The 24,454-nt window shown below is 33.8% G+C and overlaps 2 protein-coding genes, 2 long non-coding RNA genes and 1 pseudogene across 4 annotated transcripts; 2 read left to right on the top strand and 3 right to left on the bottom strand.

Moving 5' to 3' along the window:
- Positions 1-198: 198 nt before the first annotated feature.
- On the bottom strand, positions 199-1,756 carry LOC120127328 (annotated as a pseudogene).
- A 126-nt stretch (positions 1,757-1,882) lies between these two features.
- LOC120127423 lies at positions 1,883-6,598 on the bottom strand. Its single transcript, XR_005516539.1, has 3 exons — positions 6,315-6,598; positions 6,061-6,124; positions 1,883-2,566 (listed from the first exon to the last, which is right to left on the bottom strand). It is a non-coding gene; the product is annotated as an uncharacterized LOC120127423 (long non-coding RNA).
- Positions 6,008-24,232, top strand: LOC120127424. The gene is made up of 3 exons (XR_005516540.1): positions 6,008-6,126; positions 19,093-19,098; positions 24,222-24,232. It is a non-coding gene; the product is annotated as an uncharacterized LOC120127424 (long non-coding RNA).
- On the top strand, positions 9,641-11,088 carry LOC120127421 (heavy metal-associated isoprenylated plant protein 39-like). Its single transcript, XM_039145335.1, has 4 exons — positions 9,641-9,735; positions 9,972-10,047; positions 10,539-11,010; positions 11,064-11,088. Exons 1-3 carry the CDS (start codon positions 9,730-9,732, stop codon positions 10,964-10,966), a joined length of 510 nt encoding a protein of 169 aa, XP_039001266.1. The 5' UTR covers positions 9,641-9,729; the 3' UTR covers positions 10,967-11,010; positions 11,064-11,088.
- On the bottom strand, positions 14,477-16,453 carry LOC120127418 (1-aminocyclopropane-1-carboxylate synthase-like). Its single transcript, XM_039145332.1, has 4 exons — positions 16,290-16,453; positions 15,962-16,093; positions 15,673-15,833; positions 14,477-15,587 (listed from the first exon to the last, which is right to left on the bottom strand). Exons 1-4 carry the CDS (start codon positions 16,449-16,451, stop codon positions 14,600-14,602), a joined length of 1,443 nt encoding a protein of 480 aa, XP_039001263.1. The 5' UTR covers positions 16,452-16,453; the 3' UTR covers positions 14,477-14,599.
- Positions 24,233-24,454: the final 222 nt, after the last annotated feature.

Raw genomic sequence — 24,454 nt, 5'->3', positions numbered from 1 at the left:
GTAATGGACAAATATCCGGATGAAAGAACAGAATGCAGAAATTAATCCAAATAAAACAAAAAACACACTAGAGACTCCTGTAGCTTCCATCAGAATTTGAATGTCCAAAATTTTCACATCAAAAACATCCTTACAGTTGACAGCTGAGAAAAACTAATGGAATTTATACCTCTTTTGAGAGTCATCGCTAAAGCATGCTATACATTTCAAAAACAACCTGAGCTGCAAAGGGAAGAGATGTTAGGAAGCAAACATTTGCAAACAAATATAAACAAGTTATATAGCATTCGACATAGGATGGTCTGAATACATGTACAACAAAGTATTTTAGTATAACACACCTTACAACTCACAGAACACATACGCTCGTGACCCAAACAAGGTTCTATACCCCTACTAGTTAGAAGACAAAAGGTCTCATACCTAAACCATCTGTATACAGAAGAATTTAGCTTCACCGCATTCATGATTCACCTTGCAACTGGCCGGTCGATATTTCTTCCTGTGACTGATTTTGGGACAGCACAACCTGCTCTTAGATTACATAATAAAGCATCACGGCCAGTCAACTATTTTGAAAAAGCCATCTACTACCTTTGAAAGATTATCTAGCCCTTGTGATAGTTTCTCTGCTGTGTTCCTCGAATCAGAAACAGAATTCTTGAATAATTCAGCTTCAGCAGGACCAAACCCATCTTGAAGGAATGGATACAATTTCTTGGAACAAGCATCGGCAGCATGAAGTTCTCTAAGGACTGCAAATTCTCCACAAGAAAATATATTTCTAATTTCTGTATTCACAGTTGTTTGCACATCAGAGAAAACATGTGCCCATGGTAGCCTAGCAGGAACAGGCAAATCTAACAAATTCTTTGTATAACCAGAGAAAGCTGCAGCAAAGACACTACAGATATATGTAGTCGCGACCGTAGTTCCGTACATGGCACGCATTAAAACCTTCCTTTAGAAGAGTTCTTCACCTTAGGCAAGTTCAATGACTCCACAAGTTTGTCCAGTATAGGACGACAAGTTTCAACTCTGGGATTTTTGAACGGATGTGTTTTCTCCAGCTATCAACTGAGGAACATGACCGTAGAAACTGGTATGGGGAGTTGGACTCCAACTTATGCAAGACACACTGAAGTAAGAGATGGCCTTGGTTGAGCCTTGTAAGTTCAGAGGTAAAAGCAATACTAATATCAAGCAACTTTGCACTTATGTCCAGGTACACATCTATCCATTTCTCACCCCAATCAGTCACAGTAAGTTCAATCTCAGCTATCAGGTTCTTTATATGGCAGTGAATCTCAGAAAGCGACTCCATTGCTAGTTTCATCCACGACAAGCTAAGGATGTCATTCTTGTCTTTAGTCATAAGTCTTTGCAGCCTCTCCGACAAGGTGGCCTAAACAACATTCAATAAAAAAAGAAGTCTTGGGGCAACTGAGAACCCTTAGGTGTATGGAAAAGGATTTCCAAAATTGAAGAAAGGGTGATGTGGTTCTTGAGGACGGCTAATTTTTTGATGTATTTACTACAATATCCACAAGATCAAAGACAATCACATCACAAATACAATACTTGACAAACCAAATCATATTAATAATTCAATGGATTATAACAGACATCGAACACCCTGAAGTTTCCATAAGTAATTATCTTTATAGTTTATACTATGCAAACATGGGCATATAACTTTAGCCACTAGTTCCACCATCCCGCAATAAAAGCATTCCAGCCTATACCCGCCTCGCATTTCTAAGAAAAAGGGAAATTAACTTGAACCTTTGACCAATACCACACACAAAAGATCTAATCACATAATACATAATAAGCATAAAATCAATCGGATTGAATTTTGTAGATTCAACCAAATAATTTACGGAAATTGTGGACACTAATTTTTGTCCTAACATATATTATATATATATTTGAAAAATAATAATACATGTCATTTTTTTACAGGCCCAATAACATTTTGCAACACAACAAGCCTAACAGTGGCCCGAACCAGACCCCACAGTAAACCCACACGGCCCCAGTAACACGCGACCCATAGGAGCCCCGAATCGGCCCGGATCTGAATAAGTTAGGGTTTTAAAACCCTAACCCACCCTATCATTTCAATTGCTAGCCAAGTCTCCATAGCGCCGCCGAAGATTCTTTCTCACCCACGCCATCAATTTTCACAACGTCAACACCACCATCCCTGAATCATTCGATTCAAGGGGGAGCAAGCAAAGCAAACACACAAGAATAAGAGTTTTAGTGCAAATAGGAGCCTAAAAATAGGATTTTTTTGTACTATAAATAAATCAACACTAACACACACAAGGGAGAGGAAATATCGAGAGAAATTTCATACGAAATACACAAGAAAGTACGAAAAAATACGAAGAACAAGGCTTGTAAAGTGTTCGAAAACAAAGAAATAAAAAATGGTATAGATTTTTTACCTTTTCTTCGGTTAACTCGTTGCTTGCATGTTGTATTTTCTCAGTTAAAACCCAATCGCCGATGACCGTAAGGGGGGAGTTCGAATCTTCTTTTCTAGATCTACTCTCCTCTGAGGAGATTTTAAAAAAAACTAAGTTGATATTTGAAATAAGGGGGAGAAGATCTATTGAAAAAGCAAATTTTTTAGTGGGCCACCGCCGATGAGCGGCGGCCAGCAGGCCGTTGCCACCGTTTTCTGGAAAACAAGGCGGTTTGTTCTTCATTGTTGAAGAACATTTGAGATAAAAACATGAGGGGGTTTTTGGTTTAGAGAAGAGAGAGAATGAAAATTTGAATTGGCTTATATACTAAGTCCATAATACCCGTTGGACCGACCCGAGACCCGACCCATGGGTCGTTTGACCCGCGCGTTTTTAATTTAAAAGGAGAAATTGTGATTTTCATCCGAAAGGGTTTGCACTTTTGAACTGTCCTTTCGGTACTACGTAATTTTCAGTTACCTTTAATTAAGAAAATCGAAAGTTTAAATTAAAAGGTAAAAATACGATCCCAAATTACTTACCTCCGATCGATTTGAAAGTTTACCCTAAAAAGTCGAGAAACGCGTTAGAGGAAAAAAGTAATGAAAGTAAATAAAATAAAGAAAATAAAAGAAAAAAATAAATTAAAAAAAGAGATAAAAAATGAAAAAATAAAGTAAAGATAAAAAATAAATAAAATAAAGATAAGAAAATAAAATAAAATAAATAAAAGTAAAAAAACAAAAAACAAAAAAATAAAGAACATAATAAAAATATAATAAATAAATAAATAAAAACAAAATAAAAATAAATGAAGAAACAAAATAAATATAAAGGAAATAGAAAATAAGTCAAGATAAAGAAAATATAAATATAAATATAAAACTACAAAAAAAATAAAAAAGAAATAAAAAAGAAAATAATAATAATGAAAATTTAAAACTAAAAATATATAACTATTAGGTAAAAAATAATAATAATAGGAAAAAATAGGGAAAAAAAGGAAAAAAAAAAAGAAAACAAACATCACTTCACCAAAAAGAGAAAAAAATGGTTAAAATTTGGTCGGCCAAAAAAAGAGAGAGGGCCTAAGGAGATGATAATGTCAAATGTTAGGTTGGTAATATATATGTATATATAATATAATATTTAATAAAATAAGTAAAAAAAAACATATATACATATAAAATATAAGGTAAAAACAAAACAAAAAATAATAATAATAAAGTAAAATATATACATATATATAATAATAAGATATAGTATTTTGGCTTATATATAATAAAAAACTAAGTTGATATTTGAAATAAAGGGGAGAAAATCTATCGAAAAAGTAAATTTTTTAGTGGGCTACCGTCGATGAGCGGCGGTCGGTGCCCACCTACGACGACCGACAGGTGGTGGCCACCATTTTTGGAAAGCAAGGCGGTTTGTTCTTCATTGTTAAAGAACATTTGAGAGAAAAACATGAAGGGATGGGGTTTTTGGTTTAGAGAAGAGAGGCCTAAGGAGATGATAATGTCAAATGTTAGGTTGGTAATATATATATGTATATATAATATAATATTTAATAAAATAAGTAAAAAACAAAAAACATATATACATATAAAATATAAGGTAAAAACAAAACAAAAAATAATAATAATAAATAATAAAGTAAAATATATACATATATATAATAATAAGATATAGTATTTTGGCTTATATATAATAAAAAACTAAGTTGATATTTGAAATAAAGGGGAGAAAATCTATCGAAAAAGTAAATTTTTTAGTGGGCTATCGTCGATGAGCGGCGGTCGATGCCCACCTACGACGACCGACAGGTGGTGGCCACCATTTTTGGAAAGCAAGGCGGTTTGTTCTTCATTGTTAAAGAACGTTTGAGAGAAAAACATGAAGGGATGGTGTTTTTGGTTTAGAGAAGAGAGAAAATTAAAATTTTAAAAGTAATTTTGGCTTATATACTAAGCCCATAATACCCGCTGGATCAACCCGAGACCCAACTCATTGGTCGTTTGACGCGCGTGTTTTTAATTTAAAAGGGGGAATTTCGATTTTCGTCCCCCATTTTTTTAATATTTTATTTCACCCCCAGTTTTATTTCGTTTTAATTTGATCCTTTATTTATTATTTATTATTATTTTCATTATTATTTTCATTGTTTATTTTAATTTTTATCTTATTTCTTATTTTTTATCTAATATTTTTGTTTATACGTTATTATATATATGTATTTTATTATTATTATTGTTTTCTATTTATTTTTTATTATTGTTTATTAAATATTATATATTTTACTTTTTCTTGTTTTTACCTAATATTTTATATGTATATATATTTTTTATTTTTTACTTATTTTATTAAATATTATATTATATATACATATATATTATCAACTTAAAATTTGACATTATCATCTCCTTAGGCCCCCCTCTTTTTTTTGCCGACCAAATTTTTACTTTTTTTTTTTCTTTTCGGTGAAGTAATGTTTGCTTTTATTTTCTTTTATTATTTTTTTCTTATTTATTACTATTATTTTTTACCTAATAATTATATAGTTTTAATTTTAGTTTTTCATTATTATTATTATTTTTTATTTTCTGTAGATGTATATATATTTTTTATTTTCATTATCTTTATTTATTTTTTATTTTCTTTATATTTTCTTTCTTTCTTTCTTTTTTTCTTTATTTTTTATTTTATTTCTATGATTATTTATTTATTATATTATTATTATGTTTTTTATTTTATTTATTTTCTTTGTTTTTTATTTTTACTTTTTATTTATTTTATTTTTTATCTTTATTTTATTAATTTTTTATCTTTACTTTATTTTTTTTTATTTTTTATTTTTTTAAATTTTTTATCTCATTTTTTTTATTTTTTTATTTTCGTTACTTTTTTCCTCTAACGCGTTTCTCGACTTTTTAAGGATACACTTTCAAATCAATCGAAGGTATGTAATTTGGGATTACATTTTTACCTTTTAATTTGAACTTTCGATTTTCTTAATTAAAGACAACTGAAAATTACGTAGTACCGAAATAGAAGTTCAAGGGTGCTAACTCTTCCTTTACTATAATATACTCTCGAATCCGACACATCTTTGGTAAGACGCAGATCAGGTAAGAAATAAGATATCTGATCAATTCATTTATTTTAAATAAATGATCGGTGACGGCTCCAATACATTTCATTCAAGTCAAAACTCAATTCCGAACCTACCCAAAAACGGTTCCGACCTAAATGAAGACCATATATTCAAAAGTAAAATAACAAACAAATGCAAAAGATATGGTGTAACAACAAATCATAAGAAATATATCTAGATTTCCTCCATGAATACTAGGAGAAACTTGATACAGAGAAACAGCCAAGTCATTTCTACACAAAATAAGATAATTCTAAACCCAAAAATTCAAAGAAACCCTGAAAATCACACCTTCAAAAACAAAGCTTTAAAAACCAATCTCAAAACTCAGAAACCACATAAACTAGAGGAGATCTGATGAATCTTAGACCCAAAAAATCCATAAAGGTATAGTCAAACAAAAACAAAAATAAACAAAAAAAGGCTTACCTAAAGTTTAGATTCCTAAACCAAACGACCGAAAATCAAGCAGAAGAATAAATTATCCACAGATCTGTTATAGATTCATTGATAGCAAAAGATAAACACAAATTATAAACTAAATAGATTTCAAACAACTAATCTAAAAAATGAATATATATATATATATATATATATATATATATTAAAAAAGGGTATTTCTTCAGCGTCGCACATGGAAAGCCAGATGAAAACAACAAAAAGGGAAATAGAGATGATTGTACCTGAGTACCGGAAAGGGGATTTGGAAATTTCGAACAAAGCTGCAAATGCGTGGTGTATTTTTCAGCTTAGTTGAAATTTCATCTTCGGGGGAGTAATTGACGATAAGGGGGGTTGATTTAATCACTGCCTGTTAATGGCTGGCGGTCACAGAATGTATACGCGGAGGACAATGAATGGGGAAAATATATAACTGGATAACGGATCAAGTATCTCTTATCGTTTTTTTTATTCGTCAAATTTGTTAATATTATCACAGGGCCGTCTGTTGGGATTTAATTTTCAATGGGCCACCCGCCAGACATCAGCCCTGCTTGAATGAAGCCGTTTAACGAAACCCACTAATAGTTCATGAAAATAGAAGCAAAGAAATTAAAATTCAAAAGTCCTAACAATACAAGAACTAGAGTTTATGTATAGTTCTTATTGAACGATTGAAAAAAAAATAATAGAATATAATTAAAGGAAAAACGAGAATATATAGTTACATTAAAAAATATATAAAATGTATAGTTCTTATTGAACGATTGAAGTTAAAATTCTCATACATTCGTCGTTATTACTTGATTGTATGTGTTAACATGTATTTTCAACATATAGACGTGCTTTTCGATACAATGAACTTGTTTAATTTTCAATTTATTTATTTCCATTCAATTATATATTTTGTCTTTTTTTTTTCTTATTCAAATTAGTATACGTATGATTTTTTTATTTAATCTAATTCACGTCTAATTTTAAAGAAATGAGCAGTTGCACATGCCATTGATATAATTGTTAATATCTATCTAACTACTTTTAATTTTATTTTAATGAGCAATGAGATGATTTTATTAAAATTATCAATATTTAAAGATAATGTTATTAATTTTTTCACATCGTTTGATTTGGATTTACGATTTATTAATGGTCTCTCAATAAATTAATCTCATTTTTCAATGTGATTAGATATTTTTGTATATATCTTTTATTTAAATTTTTAATATTTTCCTTATATATTCATTTTGTGATAAGTTTTTATGTTAATAATTATAAAAAAATAATTATATGTGTCAACAAAATTAATGACTTTTATAAAAAAATATTTTCAAATCATTAACATTTGAGATTGAGTTTAATAATTAATATGAAAATCGACATAATCCTTGAATAATAATTTTGGAGTATCCACATTTCTCTATTTTTTTTTTCATAGTATCTCTCGGAATAAGTCAGAAGATGTGCTGCATTAATTGTAAAACACCGCCATGTTTGGGACGTAGAAATTTGACCGATAGTCCGACTAGTGGCCCAAACAGGCGACTTTACGTGCCGTCGGTTCTTGAAATTATAAATGTTGTCAAATACGTGAGAAGTTACTTTCACTCGCCATAATCTGCGGTGCAAAAAAATGCACGCCTGAGTAATAAATAACAAAATATTTGTGTACATCTGAGCGGGATCCACTTTTAATAAATTTCTTGCCATCGAGTTGTACAACATTACAACAATATTCCTAAAAACACAAATTAAAAAATAAAATAACAATATTCCTAAAAACACAAATTAAAAAATAAAATAACAAATTTCCTATTTTCTCGGCTTCAATAATTAATTTATGATTCACTTACGTAACTTGTAAAATGTCGGTTGCCAAATTGTACTTTATGAAAATGTACGATATAATGTTAAATTTAGTTATTAATATTTGTTAAAATTGTCATTTTAGCTTTTTATCATTTTAATATTTAGCATTTTATTTTAAGGTAAAATGATTCTTAACATTTGATTAAATTGTTATTTTGGTGTTTATTTTTTTTATGGAGTATTTTTAACCTTGAAGTTTTATGTTAGAGTAAAAGATCTCTATTTTAGAGCGTTAACTATTTGTTAACTAATGATTTTTATATGTACATGAATCTTTTTAATCCAAAATAAAATATTAGATGTCAAAATGTTACAAAAAAAAAAAGTAAAGTGATTATTTAACTAAATATTATGAATTTTTTATACTATACCGAAATCTATTGAGCTCATAAGTTCACAGGCCTTTGTTTGCAACTACATGAAAGTGGTATGTTGAACTTACTCAAGTATATAACACTTTCTAAAATCAAATTTAACATCCCAACTCTGAGTTAGTTAACGAGTGATATATATATATGTACGGCGACGATTAATGAGTGAGATGATGATTTAAATTGGTTTAACAAAATACAAATGATACTAAACTAATCAACAAATTATAAGTCGCCCATTTTAATTTAGGAAGATAATCATATTGTTGTGACAAATAATAAATAAAGGATTTCCGTAAAGCAAAAATTTAGAGTTGAAGAGAATCCTTTAATCTCTCCTCCTATATATAAGAGTTCAATTACACATCTTATGTTGTTGGTGTCATGTGATGGGTGAAGTAAGAAGAAATTTGGTTTTTATCGGCACACATCGTTAGGATTATAATGATTTATTATTCAATAATAAAATTAATTCCATTGATTACATTATTTCATCTTCGAATATAACGTGTTCATGAACAATAATTGAGAGTGTAATATATGATTATAGGTATATCTTAATGAATTGTACTCAAAATAAAAGAATCTCGTTGTCTTAGAGTAAATATTTGTAGCGGAAAACATACCACTTCACTTTACATTATTCAAAATGATGGTAATTAAAAAAATATTAATTATTCTCGTTAATAAAAACATAACGTAGTGAATATAATTGTAAATTATCCAAACACTATTAGATTTGCGAGTGATTGACTTTTAAAAATTTAAAATGATTTTATTTTTTTAATTTATCTGAAATGATTACAAGGTATATCTATTATAAAAAATTTCAATTATTTAATAATAATAAATTTAAACATTCATATAATTTTTTATGTTCAAACTTGAATCTATTAAAAATAACAATTATGTTTTAAGCCAACTTGGTTGAATGTATCTAATTTTATGTGTACATAGTCGAAATTAAATAATAATTAAAAAATTGAGGCAATTATGTGGTTACAACGCTCCTTTCAATAGCGAGGAGGTGACTCAGACAGCGATACTTGTATCACTGCTTTTCTTTCGTATTTATTCGTCATCTTCCTTCCTCTCTCTTATAAACTCCCCTGTCCATTGCCCACTTGTATTAACTTCCCTCCATATTAGACTTATTAGTGCTCCCTCTCTTTTTCTCTGCACTACTTTAATTTTTTTTTGGATTTTCTTGTTTTCTCCCGTTCTAATCTGTCCAAAATTTCAATATTTTTCAAAATCCCATTACGTCTTCCCTTGAATCTCTTCTATTTTCTTCACATTTCCTTCCCTTTTTATCCTTCTTCCTTTTTCTATTTTGTACACTTCCTTTCAAATCATCTCTGTTTTGTGTTTTTCGTTCTCTGAAATTCCCTCAAAAAGCTAAAGAAGGTTTTAAACACAAATGAAGGTCTGGTTTCTATTCTGGGATTTTCTTTCTGTTTATGACTAAATTATATGTTTTCCTATTCTGGGTTTTGATTCTTTTGTACATACTTGTGATTTCTGTATGTGTGTGTAGCTTTCTATTTTTGAAGGGGATCGTTGTTGATGGGTTGTTCTTAAATTCGATTATGATTCCTTACAAATTAATTATAAAAAAAAGCATGGATGATTCTGAAATAGATCTCTTGTGATTTATTGTAGAAGGTTGTGTTGAAGTTGGAGTTGCATGATGACAAAGCCAAGCAAAAGGCTTTAAAGATGGTCTCAACTCTTTCAGGTACATAAGCTTTAATTTTAAGCAACTTCCACAATCTGTTTAAAGTACATGTGTCTTTACAAGAATTACATATGAAAAAGTTTCTAAACCTTTTACCCTTGTTCTAATAGGGGTCTTTGTTCAAGTTTTTCAAAATTTGGTGATCAAAATCTGTTATTTTCCTTAAAGTAATATATTTACCAGCAAAGATCCTTAGCATAAAAACTAATTGATGTGACATTGTATAAAGAAAATTACCATTAAAATATTTACTTGATGGCTCTCCAAATATTTTTTATGTTAACCATAGAAAATGATAGGACTACTTAAAAGTATAATTGTGTCGGACAAACGAGAGGAGTGCTTTTGTTTTTAACTCTAGATGTGAGTTTAAGTTGAATTAACAGTAAAATGATTGGCTTTTTGAGAAAGAACAGTACTTGTCATATCATATTATTCCTTCCTATGAGCTGGCCTTGGAAATGATTTCTCCTTTTGATTTAACTTACCAGGAATTGATTCCATCGCCATGGATATGAAGTCGAAGCAATTAACAGTGACCGGCACAGTTGACCCCGTAAACGTGGTGAGCAAATTGCGCAAGTACTGGCCTACCGTCATAGTATCAGTAGGTCCAGCAAAAGAACCGGAGAAGAAAGAGGAGCCAAAGAAGGAAGAAGCAAAGAAAGAAGAGGGAGAAAAGAAAGAAGGAGAAAAGAAAGAAGGAGAAAAGAAGGAAGGGGGAGAGAAGGAAGGGGGAGAGAAGGAAGAAGGGAAGAAGGAGGAAGGGAAGAAGGAGGAAGAGAAGAAAGAAGAGGAGAAGAAGGCACAGCCGCCTCCAGACCCTGTTCTGGAGCTTGTCAAGGCTTACAGAGCATACAATCCTCATATGACATCTTATTACTATGTTCAAAGCATGGAAGAGAACCCAAATGCTTGAGTTATTAGTTGAGTGAAGGGGAAGAAAAATTTATCTCTCTCAAATTGGTGCTGGAATTGAATGTCATCAATGAGAATATAGGAAGATATATAACTCCTTTGTATATATATGGTGATATGCCTTTCTAAATCTTTTGTTTTGTTTATAATGTATAAGTAACGTGTTTTGTGTAGAGACTAGATTGAATAAATGAAATTTTGGAATCTGTTTTGAACCCATAGTCCGTAGTTGATACTTGGAAGTATCCTTTCTAAATCTTTTGTTTTGTTCATCATGTATAAGTAATGTGTCATTGCCCAAACCACAAGCGGTAAACTCAAAGTTCACCGTATCTCCTCCATCAACGTCAACAAGACAACGGACACAAAACACACCTTAAAACCCTCTCTGAATGCAGCTATGGTCAGGGAAGACGAAACCCTCCACACGACAAGAACACGCGAGCGCGAGCCTATTAACACAGGAGGAAAGCAATTCCAAATGAGTTAGCGAACCAAAAGACAATTCTATAAGGCTAAAAACTCAGGTACATAATAATCACAATAGTTATATTTATAATCTGTTGTACTATATCAATGTTCATTTATTGATGTATCAAACAAAATTCCTACGTAAAAACTGAATGGTCCCGATGCATTGGTCGGTTCTTTTAAGTAATCATCTCTCTCTCTTCTCAGAGTTGAGCAGCCATTGGTTGCTAGTTGGAGAACATACGGACTGCTGATTTACGTCATGCAATTTACTGTTTGAATGATCGATCCATACTTCATACAATCAACATGATATAAATATAAAGGTTTTATTATGAATTTCATCCTTTAAAATTATTATTTCATAACTGAAATAAATACAACATAAAACCAAAAATAATATAAAACCGAAAACCAAAACCACGTGAAGAGAAGACATTATCTACACTAGCAAACTTACCAAAGAAAAACTAAAGGATCTTCTTAACTATTAAAAAAATGTTTACGCAAACTTACCGAAGTCTATCATATAACCTTAATCCATCTTGTCACTTGGGATTGTACAATTGTCTGTTTGCCAACAACAGAGATTGTGTTTTAAATTAAACCTCCTTAAATTCTCGACAACGTTATCTTAATGTTTTAACCATGCACCAGAAAGTACGATGGGGTTTGATTTTTCCAAAACACGTGCATGTAAATGATTCTACTAAGGTGATCAAAATTGAGTAAACCCTACTCACATATTACATCATTCATGTGAAACAAACAAACAATGTTATAAGCGCAAAGATAACCCCCCCCCCCGGCGGGGGAAATGTTGGAGACGTGAAGAACGAGTAAAGATACAAAAAATCGATTCATTCATGTGAAACAAACAAACAATGTGATAAGCGCAAAGATAAACCCCCCGGAAATGTTGGAGACGTGAAGAACGGGTAAAGATACAAAAAATCGAAGCATCGTCATCCAAATGTCAGTACCGTCACTTCAATAATTAGCTTCACGTTAGCTCTTTGTTTCCAGATTTTCTAAATAAACCCCTATAACTTTTTTTTAAAAATAATTCCATGTTATAGAATTTGTAGGCCAAATTCTATTTAAATTTGCTTATAAATTTTACGATATAAATATGTTAGTAGAAGAAATAAGTTAAGAAAAAAATGTGGTGTATGCGGAAATTTTCATGCTGAAACTTACCACTAGCTTTGATCGAAAATACGAGAACAAAGTCCTAATAGTACGGATTTTGATGCACACCCAATACATAAAACACTATATTTATTGAGAGAATAAAAATTTGTTGTAATATTAGATACTATATTTCTCGTCAAGTAATTAACTCTATAAATAGATAAAAGGAAGTTTGAGATGAGAATTTGACATGGATCTAACGTGTTTCGATACAACTTGATCTAATATGATCAATTTTTTTAAATCGGGGTTAAGTCGGGTTTTGTAGAGGGTGATGTCAGTTCAAGATGAAAAATTTTCGACCTAAAATGATATGAGATAATAATATACTTATATATATATATATATATATATATATAAAAGATAATTGTTATAATACTCATCCCTATACAGTTATTTTCAATTAGTTCCTATTTTATCAAATATAAATAATATATTTGTATATTTGTGTCAAATGAGATCCGATTAGATATATATTTTTTCCTAAAGTTTAAGTCGAATTTAAGGTTAAAGGAAATCTCGCTAAATTCTTGTCAGATCAAATTATGGGGAAGAGAATATGCTTCTCGGGTTGTAAAAAAAACCCGAACAAACCTATAATTATAATAAGATGGAATATTTGAATCTATAAAATCTTATAGTCATAAACCATTGTAATTTTTATATTATAATAATATGGAATCTTTGAATCTATATAAAATTTTATATATATTCATGAACATTGTAATTTTAATATCATAATAATTTTATTCTCTATATACTTATTTTTTCTTTTTAAATTTGTTCATTTAATTCTTAATATTTTTATTTTGTATCTTATTATTTTTTTCCGATAACGTAACACCTTTAAATTATTAACTTAAAGAAGTTCTAATACCCACACGAAAGCAGTAGGTAGAGAGAAGCCATGGACGGCGAACACAAAGCTTACGCAACTCAATGTTCTGATTGTGCTAACAAAGCCAAAAACTTCAGTGTCTTTTTATGTCGATATAAGCACTAAAAGATCATGTGATGAGATATATATAGAAACTGATGGAACACAAATTGGGATTCATGTATGTATATATATAACTTGAAGGGCCAACTAACTGCAGAATTTGGTGCAAACATATTGTTCACAGTGGGGGCATGATGTTTCACCGCATATGGTAGGATAATTGACTTCATTTCCACGTTTCTTTCGTCTTTGCTGCACATTCAACTTAGCAGATAAAATTCACAAGTTCAAAGTAATTAGCTTGTCATAGATTACTCGATCAATACCATGTAAAAGTTGAAATGCGACGAGAATCAATTCCCAAGGTGAGGTGGTCAAATCCGAAGTCCTTTGTTAATATCATTCGCAGCTACCTTTTGGAGTATTTGTCTGTCCAGAATAAAAAAAAAATCTTCATTGAGATTTCAACTAGCATGAGGATCTCAGAGGTGGCTATTTCCAGTTCTAACATATGATTTGATTAGAGCGTTTTTGTTTTGTGCTAACTTGTAAAGGCTGGTTTGCTTTTTAGGGTGTGAAGAAGCTTTGTAAGGGGTTATTGCTTTGTTTTGTGCTAGGAGTTTAAGTCTATGTAAGTGTTCCTTGTTTAATTTTGATCACCTTTATGTGCTTTTTCCCTCTTCAATTGAAGGGTTTTTTTTAATGAGACTTAAGGTGTTCTTGTTAAGATCATTTTCTTCAATAAAACGAAGACGTTGCTGAAAAAAAAAATTACCCGATCAAATGCGATTTGATTGATGTTTCGGATTTGGATCAGAATATACCGATTTAGTTCTATAAGTTCATTTTAGTTACGTAAAGAACAATTATTACTATGCTACAACAATGTGACGAAAATGATGCTTAATTACATAGAGCATAGATCTTCAATGTTCAGAAAATGTGGAGACAAATATTAATGTACACTGAGCTTAATTCAAATGATTTAAAAGATCGGAGATTTAAAGTTTTGGCTGGTTTAAGGATTAGCTATGTTGTTGCTCGGACGAGTGGTGAGTGAGGGGAAATGATGTGTGGAGACATGATAGTCTCGTCGTATAACCTAGAGGAAGAGAAGCTTAGGCGAAGGTGTTTCTTTCGCCAATGTTTCGACTTATCCGGTTCTTGGATCTCTTGACCTAGTACGAATGCCTGGATCCTATTGAGGGCTACCTCGACGGTCTCGTCATCCATGTTCGCGAAGCAGACTCGAAACCAACCTGGCTCGGAGCACCGGAAAGATGAACCCGGAGAAACATTGAGTTTCACTTCATCGATAATAACATGCCACAGCTCTAATTCTCCCTGGAGAGATTGCTCTTTAAGGAGCGGTCGCATGTCCATCCAGAAAAACAAACCAGCGTTACTTTTCAAGCAAGAAATCCCAACTTGTTCCAGCCCCTTGATGAAAACATGGTGCCTTTTGGCTAACCTCTTGGAGCTTTCCCTTAGGAAATTCCCCACGAACTGGTCATCCGAAAGCATTGAAGTAAGTAAATATTGCGTCTGCGATGACACCAATCCAAAACTCGACATCTTACGAGCACAATGCATAACTTCATCGTTGAACGAGTACACAATACCGACTCGAAAACCTGGGATCCCCATGTCCTTGGACAAGCTATAAACAATGTGAATGAGATCAGGGTTGCAATCATCCATATCTTGTATAATCTCAGCAATGCTAATGAATCTAGGAGAGCTGAACACTGTTGCGGCATAGATTTCGTCGCAGACAAGGTGGATGGTCTTTTCATTAACGAAGCTGACTATGTTTCTCATCGTGTCGCGGTCTAGGACTGTGCCTAAAGGGTTCGAAGGGTTGGCTACGATGACGCCTTTGACGTTTATGTTCCATGTTTGAGCTTTTTCATAGGCATATTCCAAGGCTTCTCTCGTTATACGGAAATGGTTTGAGCTTTTGCAGTCAACCGGTATTATTTCTATCCTAGTGCGCCACCTTAGGTCCCGGGCAAATCTGCATAATTTATTAATAAAAAAACATAAGCTTTTAATCCTTTTAATAATTAAAAGAAAATAATTACATATATAAAGTTACGTACCCCGCATAATAAGGAGAAGGTACAAGAAAAGCGTCGCCTGGGTCGGCCAGGCAAAACATGACCGTCTCGTTAGCTCCGGTGGCTCCGCCGCTCATGACTATACGGTTTGCATCGAATGTAACCTTGTTTCCTCCTACTCTCCCCATAAACTTTGCTACAGCCTGAAGAGAATGCCATAAATAATTACTCGTTTTTTTTACACGTATCCAGTATATATTATGGCGAACTCATATTCTTATCTAATAAGTATTCAGTAAAAAAAAACTTCAAATATTTCGTTATTAGGTACCTCTCTGAACTCTTTGAGGCAGTGATAATCCTGAAAGATGGCAATATCGTTGAACTTATCAACCCCTTGTGCAGTGCAGATGGAAGCATGAGGGTTTTCCAGAATCCACTTTTTCATCAAATCAGAGCAAAGCTACAAAATGAAACAAAGATAGAAATTAAGCAAGAAAATATGTAACTCATTTCCAATCCATGCACTACTTAAAAGGGCTTTGTTTCCCACAACTCTAAAAGAAAGTTTAAGGACGTCTCTTGCTATCTAGAGAGCAACACAACGACAACACTTGAGCATGATGCTCTAATATATATGTAAGTATTTACAAGCACACCTTGTTCTCAGCTAGTCCCATTTGAATGACACCATGTGGATTCCGAGCGGGGTGAAAAGGGTTGCTGTCGTACGCTTTCCACCCATCAAAATAAGGTGAATTCTCTCCATGACCGTCGTTAGTGGCTATCTTAGACAAAAGATTCTTCCTTTTAAACTCCATTTCTTTCTACTACAGTGATGAGGTTCTTTGGGGTTGGTTGTAAGCATTGATAGATTTGTAGTGTTATTTATATAGGAAGGAGGACGCGAAGGCCAAGGGAATTTAAGAAGAAAGAAACGAAAAGTCCATTTTTAAAGTTTTTGATTTAGACACTAGGAAATTTAAGACAAGTCGGAAACACGAGTGAATTCAACTGTTTGTTTCTTGGTCCAAGCTACTTTGTAATAGCCTGCGTCATCAGTGACACCATTCACGTGGAAACTAACCTTTTATTTCTGTTAAAACCCTGCATCCTTGTAAGTTTAAGTTAGAAATGAGCAGGTAAAATTTTTTACAGTAACTTTGGTGGTGTAACTAAACATCTTTTTGGTCGGTTGTCAAACTTATCATCCTCCCCAATTAAGTTGCCGAAGTTACGAGATGGTTTCTCATTTGGACTTCCTCCACTGACTACTGCTTCAGCTACACTACACCTTCTTGTGTCTTCCCCTAAAATGGCAAAAACTTATCCGCTCTTTCCACTCGTTTTTCCAGCACTAAAAACACGATGCTAATTCTGGTTTAGTTGATTGATGAGATCTTGAATTCATGTTAATCTCCTAATCCCTAAAATGTACTCACTTCGGGTTCGTTCTGCATTTATTTTGACTCAAGTTCAATTAATGATTGATTTTAATTATAGCTTAAAAAAAGCATACCCATTTGGTTGGATCATGAATCTAAACGAAGAGAATTATATATGGGAACCCATTTTTAGCTAAGTTGGGGAAACTCCACGGCCGATATACTATGTCGGCTGAATCGTACAAAAGATATATCAATAAAGCAACTTGATACGTGTTATTGGCTCCTTAGATATATTATTATAGCAACAGAAAGGTAGGCTCCAGATTCAATTCACTGAAGCTGTTGGTCTGTGACTCTGTGTTACCCGAGAAACCAATGTCTTACAGCACGGTTTAACCAAATCGATTCATACATATGTAGAGACTGTAAAAATTACATTTTTACTTATTTTTTCCGAAAAATTATTTTGACAGAAAAATATGATTTGTAATGCATGCAGACATGGACAAACTCATTATTTTATAGGTGAATTCCTATAATTTTAAAAAAAATATAAACTTATAAAATTTTAACGAGCGAAAACATAATATTATAAATAAAAAATATAAAGAAAACTTTTAAAATAATTGTTATTAATGATTCAATTACAAATTGACCTATTATAATATTTTTTTTAAATATAACAGAAATATTCATAAAATTTACGATGATAAGAATATATATATATATTTGTAGAAATCTTATTAATTTATAGATGCATTTATTTTTATAGAAACATATATATTATGAGTTATATTACTTTTTTCAGTTTAAAATCTTACATGCATATTTATATTTTGTAGTTTAAAATCATATTTTTTTGTCCATATATGTTTGATTTAATGTGTTTCAATACAAGATAAACATGATAATAAAAAAGAGGAAATACCCATTTTGATTTTATTTCGAATTCTCTTCTCTCTAAAAATAATTTAGTAATTATAATTTATTAACAATGTAACAACCCGAAAATTTGAAAAAAATAATAATAATAATTTTAATTGAAATTGGACGAGTTAATTAAGTAAATTGGTGAAATTTGGGGACTAAATTGAATGTTTTTAAAACTTGTAGCTTGTTTTAGAGATGAAGAAAATTCAGGAACCAAACCCTGAATTTACCCCTAGAGTGTCGGCATTCACACATTATAAGGGTGAAATTCATTCTGACCACATTTCCTCCCTCAAAGCCCCAACTTCCAACCACTATTCCGATGCCGTCCGACCTCCGATCGTCGATTTGAAAGCACCACCGTGTTCATCATCAAGCGAGGAATAAACCCCTTAAATTAATTGAAGTGAAACGTGCCAAACGCCGGGAATTTCAAGTCAAAATCTCGACGTTATTTTAGCACAATCGCCAAGAAAATCTTAAATTCATCACTGATCGTTGCTCTGTTTACGACACCTTCCGCACCATCGTGTTCTTTGTGCCGTTCCGAGTTTGCCGGTGTCATCCTTGGTCTCCGTAGACGGCGGCACGTGGGGAGATGAAGCGGTCAAAGTTTCCGATTTGTTGAAATCGAGCTCTCCGCCGTTCAAAAATTTGAACCGAGCTTTGTAAGTATCTCGAAATCGCTCAAAATAATTTTTAGGAATGTTTTCGTGAATTATAGGACACCGGAGGAGGTCCCACGTGCCCCCACGCGCCGCCACTACGCGTGGGGAAGGCTCGGCCAATGCTGAAACCGGTTTGACCAGTCTGAACCGGGTTGACCGGTCCGAGCCAACCCGACTCATTGACCGTTAACCTCCTTTGACCAGAACTTTGACCGGCCATTAAACGACCGTTAATCTTTTCCGAGTATACCTATCCTGACATTTTTTGACGTTCCGAATCCATTTCTGGGGTCCGTTTCACCAAATTTGAACCCGAAAGTCTCCAAATTGTCAGTAAAACCCTTTGACTTTGACCAAGAATTTAAATATCTGGAAGGTCATACTTTATGTTTTTCGACGTCTTGAATTTGATTCAGAAGTCCGTTTTGCCAAATTATGACCCGAAATTCTCAAATCGAGCACGTGAACCCAAAAAGGGCTTAGTATTTTAATATTTTAATTATTTATTTGAGATTTGGTTAAGGAAATTATTCAATAAAATATTTTATGAAGGTACTCGTGTTTCACCTGAACGAGGATCAGTTAGGTCCGGAGTTGTTCGTTCGTCAGATCAGCTCCAACCGCGTACTACAAGAATTACCCGTAGGTTTCCGTATATTATTTAAATAAAGATTAAGATTATTTATATTAGGATTCCAATATGGATTTTTTCAATTCATAGGGTCTAGCGCTGCAACAGAGCGTGATCGACAAACTCAGTAGTAGGCTTCCCAATCTGATTTCTCAGACTATTACAGGTGTGTTTCCTGACAGTATTACATTACTGTTTTAAAATGATTCATCTGAATACCAAGTATTTGATATCTGATTTACTGTATATTCCGATATAATTTTTGGATTAAGGTATTTCATACCGATTTCTGAAATTTGATTATCTGACATCTGAATTACCATATATTACTATTTTGAATTCTGATTTCTGTATTTCTGCATATGGTTTCCAAGTATGAAACATTTTTATGTTTTAAGTGATTAATCATTGTTCTCACTTGAATACATTCATGTTTAATATTGTCATTGGGGGGTATTGTTGAAGGAAGATTATCTGCAGACTCCTCGGCTTTATGCTCAGGGTCTAAATGGCATGTGAGGTTGGGTGTATGGTTCTGGGGAACCTACACATTTATGATGTGAACGGATGGGGGTAGTGTTCATGTTTTAAAAACATGTTGCATAAATCGATTTTATTGAAAGTTTTTATCTGTATGTATTTTTTTATATACTGTATGGAGCACACTGGGCTTTTTAGCTCATTATGTAGTTTTTATCCTTTTCAGATAACAGCAGACCGTAAGCTAACAGATTTGGCATCAGGGGAGATCAGCTACTTATTTTGTACGAACATATATCTCTATATGTTTTTCGGTTATGTTTGGTGACATGTATTTGCTATCGTTTTGGATATATATGTATTATTAATATTTGTTCTATATTATATCTAATGCATTTTAAGAAAAAAAAAACTTTGAATGAGATATGTGACCACTTAAGTTTGGGTCTAACTTACAGACCGGGTCTGGAGGGTTACATTTGGTGGTATCAAAGCCAGGTTTTAAACACACGGACTGTATATGGGTCCTAAACTTTGGATTTTTAAGAAATTTTGAAGAAAAAAATATGTCACCTTATTTTATGATTTAAAGTTTTCTCGAGATCCCTGATGCTAATCTGACATATGTTTCAAATTCTTTATGTAGAGCCTTATAGATCCAACGATGAGTGCTGGTAGGGGTCATAGGACAGGACGTGGTTGAGGACGAGTCGCTCGACCTTCTGTTACGATTAACGATTCGATGTCTCCACGTGATCTTTCTGTTCTGTAAGTATATCCGACCCTTTCTCATGATGACCAGTTTACTCCTGTGAGAGACCCTCCCGTCACTGGAGATGAGGATACTGACATGAACGAAGACGCCATTAATAGAGCTATATTCCGCATGTTTCAGAGAGCTGTCAGAGCCCCTAGTAATATGAGTGCGATTGAGATTTTAAATTCTCTGGTCGCTGCTGGTGTAGTTCCATTCGAGGGTATTACTGGTGAACCTCCGACAGACGCTGAGTATTAGCTAGAGGACACAGAGAGGATTATGGATGAGATGGATCTCAGACCTGAGCAGAAGTTGAAGGGGGCATTAACTATGTTGAAGAAAGAGATCTTTAGATGGTGGAAATCAATTTCTAGTAGTATTCCTAGAAACCAGTTAACATGAGATCTTTTCAAGACACGTTTTCGGAGTCGCTATATTGGGGATAGATATCTACATGAGCGACGCCAGGAGTTTCAAGATCTAAAGCAGGTTAATATGTCTGTTATGGATTACAAGGTGGAGTTCATCCGATTGAGTCGTTCTGCCCCTGGACTTGTTGACACTGAGGTAGATAGATGCTTGAGGTTCGAGAATGGGCTCAGGTATGAAATCAAGAGCCGAGTTGCTACTCACCGGGAGAGGAATTTTGATACATTGGTTGAGATAGCCAAGACTGCTGAGGAAATAGAGCGATTGGGTATGGAGCGCAAGAGAGACAGTGATCGGGCTCAAAACCGATTCAGGAGGCTTTCTAGTTCTGTTGATTCTTCTGCATATCCTAGCAAGAGAGGCAGGGGTGATTCTTTTCAGAGAGGCGGTGTGAGTGTCAGACCCGCTGCATCTGGTTCTTCAGCTGTTCAGTCTTCTAGACATGGTGGATCTTCTGGGTTATAATCTTTGCAGACATATGATTATTGTGGGAAACATCATCTTGGGGAATACAGGAAAAAATTTGGCACATGTTTTAGATGTGGTTCTGGTGACCATATTATAAGGGATTGTCCAGTGTCAGTTACTATAGATCAGACACCAACTCGTATTCCCGCTCATAATCAGAGTACTATTCAGACTCCTGTAAGTGGTCGTACTCATGAGAGGTCATCGGGATCGGTTAGCAGAGGCCGAGCATCTCAGAGTAGGGGTCCAGTTAGATCTGAGGCCAGACAACCTGCATTGGTTTACACTGCCAGACTTCGACAAGATCGTGATGGGCCTAATGTGACTGTAGGTATTGTTACTATTCATTTAGTTCCCTACTTTGCATTATTTGATAGTGATTCTACCAATTCCTATGTATCACATTCCGTTTCTGAGGGTCTAAATATTTCTATTTAGAATACTGAGTATTCGATGATAGTTCAAAGTCCCTTAGGCAAGTCCATAATGTTGGATCGTATTTTTAGAGAATGTCCTATAGAGAGCAATGGGGAAATTTTTCTGGCCGACCTGATGAAGTTACATTTGGAAGAGTTTGATTTGATTCTCGGCGTAGATTGGTTGGACAAACATCGAGTAAATATTGATTTTGAGACCAAGAGAGTTGTTCTGAAGACCCTAGATAATCAAAAAATTGTAATGATTGGGGAACGCCGTGGATTTCTGACGAATGTTGTGTCTGCTTTGGTAGCTGAGAAGATGAACAGGAAAAGTTATAAGGCGTTTCTTGCTTATATATTGGATACTAGGAGTTCTTAATCTGATATTGAAGACATCCGGATTGTTAAGGAATTTCCCGATGTTTTTCCCGATGAGTTGCATTGATTACCTTCGGATAGAGAAGTTTAGTTTGAGAATGAAGTCTATTCTTGTTCCACTCCGGTTTCAATGGCTCCTTATCGTATGGCCCCAAAGGAGCTTAAGGAACTGAAAGTCCAACTTCAGGAGTTGTTGGATAGGTGATTTATCCGACCCAGTGTATCACCGTGGGGAGCCCCAGTTCTCTTTGTCAAGAAGAAAGACGGGACATTGAGACTCTGTATTGATTATAGGAAGCTGAACAAGCTCACGGTTAAAAACAAATATCCTCTGCCCAGGATCGATGATCTATTTGACCAATTTAGATGGGATTATATATTTTTAAAAATAGACTTGAGGTCTGGTTATTATCAACTCAAAGTGAAAGACTCGGATATTCTGAAGACTGCTTTCCGTACTCGGTATGGGCATTATGAGTTTTTAGTGATGTCATTCGGGTTAACAAATACCCCTACTGCTTTTATGGATATGATGCATAGAGTGTTTCGACCTTATTTGGACCAATTTGTAGTTATGTTCATTGATGACATACTGGTGTATTCTAGAAGTGAAGCAGAACATGAGGAGCATTTAAGGATTATTCTACAGACTCTAAGGGAGAATAAGTTATACGCTAAGTTGAGCAAGTGTGAGTTTTGGCTCAGCGAAGTGACTTTTCTTGGACATATCGTTTCTGCTGATGGTATTCGGGTGGATCCAAGCAAAGTGGAGGCTATTCTGAACTGGAAGCAACCCAGGAACGTTTCTGAGATCCGTAGTTTCTTGGGCTTAGTTGGTTACTACCGTCGTTTCGTTGAGGGGTTCTCCTTTATTGTAGCTCCTCTGACGAAACTATTGAGGAAAAATGTTCCATTTGTCTGGTCTGAGAACCAACAAGCTAGCTTTGAAAAATTGAAGATGATTCTAACTCAAGCCCCAGTGCTGATTCAGCCTGAATCTGGGAAAGGTTTTTCTGTCTACAGTGATGCTTCTCACTCTGGATTAGGATGTGTTTTGATGTAAGATGGTAAAGTTGTCGCTTATGCTTCGCGTCAGTTAAAGTCGCATGAGCGTAACCATCCTATTCACGATCTGGAGTTAGCTGCTGTGGTTTTTGCTTTAAAGATATGGAGACATTACCTATACAGAGAAAAGTGTTATATGTATAATGATCATAAGAGTCTGAAGTATCTGCTTACTCAGAAAGAATTAAATTTGAGACAGCGTCACTGGTTGGAGCTTCTAAAGGACTATGATTTAGAGATAGAATATCATCCAGGAAAAGCTAATGTAGTGACAGACACCTTGAGTCGTAAGACGGTATCAAATCTCAGAGCCTTATTCGCTAACTTGAGTTTATTTGATGACAACAGTCTGTTAGCAGAGTTGCAGGTTAAACCCACTTTGGCTAAGGAGATTAAGGCCAAACAACTTCTGGATAGCTCATTGCTTCCCATTATTGAACAAGTTAAGCAGGGAACGGGTTCAGAATATACTGTGAATCAGGATGATATTTTGTGTTTTCACGGTCGTTATTGCGTACCTAAAGATGATGAGTTGAGATGGGTTATTCTTCATGAGGCTCATAGTAGTCCTTATGCTATGCATCCTGGCGGGGACAAAATGTACAATAATCTCAATGAGCGCTAATTTTGGACTGGTATGAAAAAGAATATTTCAGATTTTGTGGCAAGGTGTTTGACTTGTCAGCAAGTTAAGGCAGAACACCAACATCCATCTGGATTATTACAGTTAATTAAGATTCCTGAGTGAAAATGGGAGCGCATTACGATGGACTTCGTTACTGGTTTTCCTCTGACTCTTTCTAAAAAGGATTCTATTTGGGTGATTGTTGATCGGCTCACCAAGTTAGCGCACTTTATTCCTATCCGGATTAATTATTCTCTGGAAAAACTGGCTAAGTTGTACATTTCTGAGATCGTTAGACTTCATGGTGTACCGTTGTCTATCATATCTTACTGAGATCTGAGGTTCACTTCCAGGTTCTGGAAAGCTTTGTACGAGGCTCTGGGTACTCGTTTGAATTTCAGTACAACTTTTCATCCTCAGACTGATGGACAGTCTGAACGAGTTATTCAAGTATTGGAGGATATGTTACGGGGTTGTGTGATTGATTTCCGTGGTAGCTGGGAAGATTTCTTGTCGTTAGCTGAGTTTTCTTACAATAATAGTTATCAGTCGAGTATTCACATGGCACCGTACGATGCTCTGTATG

This window comes from Hibiscus syriacus, unplaced genomic scaffold (assembly GCF_006381635.1).
Source record: "Hibiscus syriacus cultivar Baekdansim isolate YM2019G1 unplaced genomic scaffold, ASM638163v2 tig00110467_pilon, whole genome shotgun sequence".
In the NCBI taxonomy this organism is placed as follows: domain Eukaryota; kingdom Viridiplantae; phylum Streptophyta; class Magnoliopsida; order Malvales; family Malvaceae; genus Hibiscus; species Hibiscus syriacus.
Note: the sequence above shows the minus strand (reverse complement) of the source record. Positions and strands in the feature narration are given on the sequence as shown.

Excerpts from the sequence above, each read along its gene's own strand:
- LOC120127421 (XM_039145335.1), top strand. Across the intron at positions 10,048-10,538 it reads GATGGTCTCAACTCTTTCAG|GAATTGATTCCATCGCCATG; the intron begins GTACATAAGCTT and ends TTAACTTACCAG.
- LOC120127418 (XM_039145332.1), bottom strand. The coding sequence starts at position 16,451 with ATGGAGTTTAAAAGGAAGAATCTTTTGTCTAAGATAGCCACTAACGAC. Across the intron at positions 16,094-16,289 it reads TGGGACTAGCTGAGAACAAG|CTTTGCTCTGATTTGATGAA; the intron begins GTGTGCTTGTAA and ends TTCATTTTGTAG. Across the intron at positions 15,588-15,672 it reads CCTTCTCCTTATTATGCGGG|ATTTGCCCGGGACCTAAGGT; the intron begins GTACGTAACTTT and ends TAAATTATGCAG.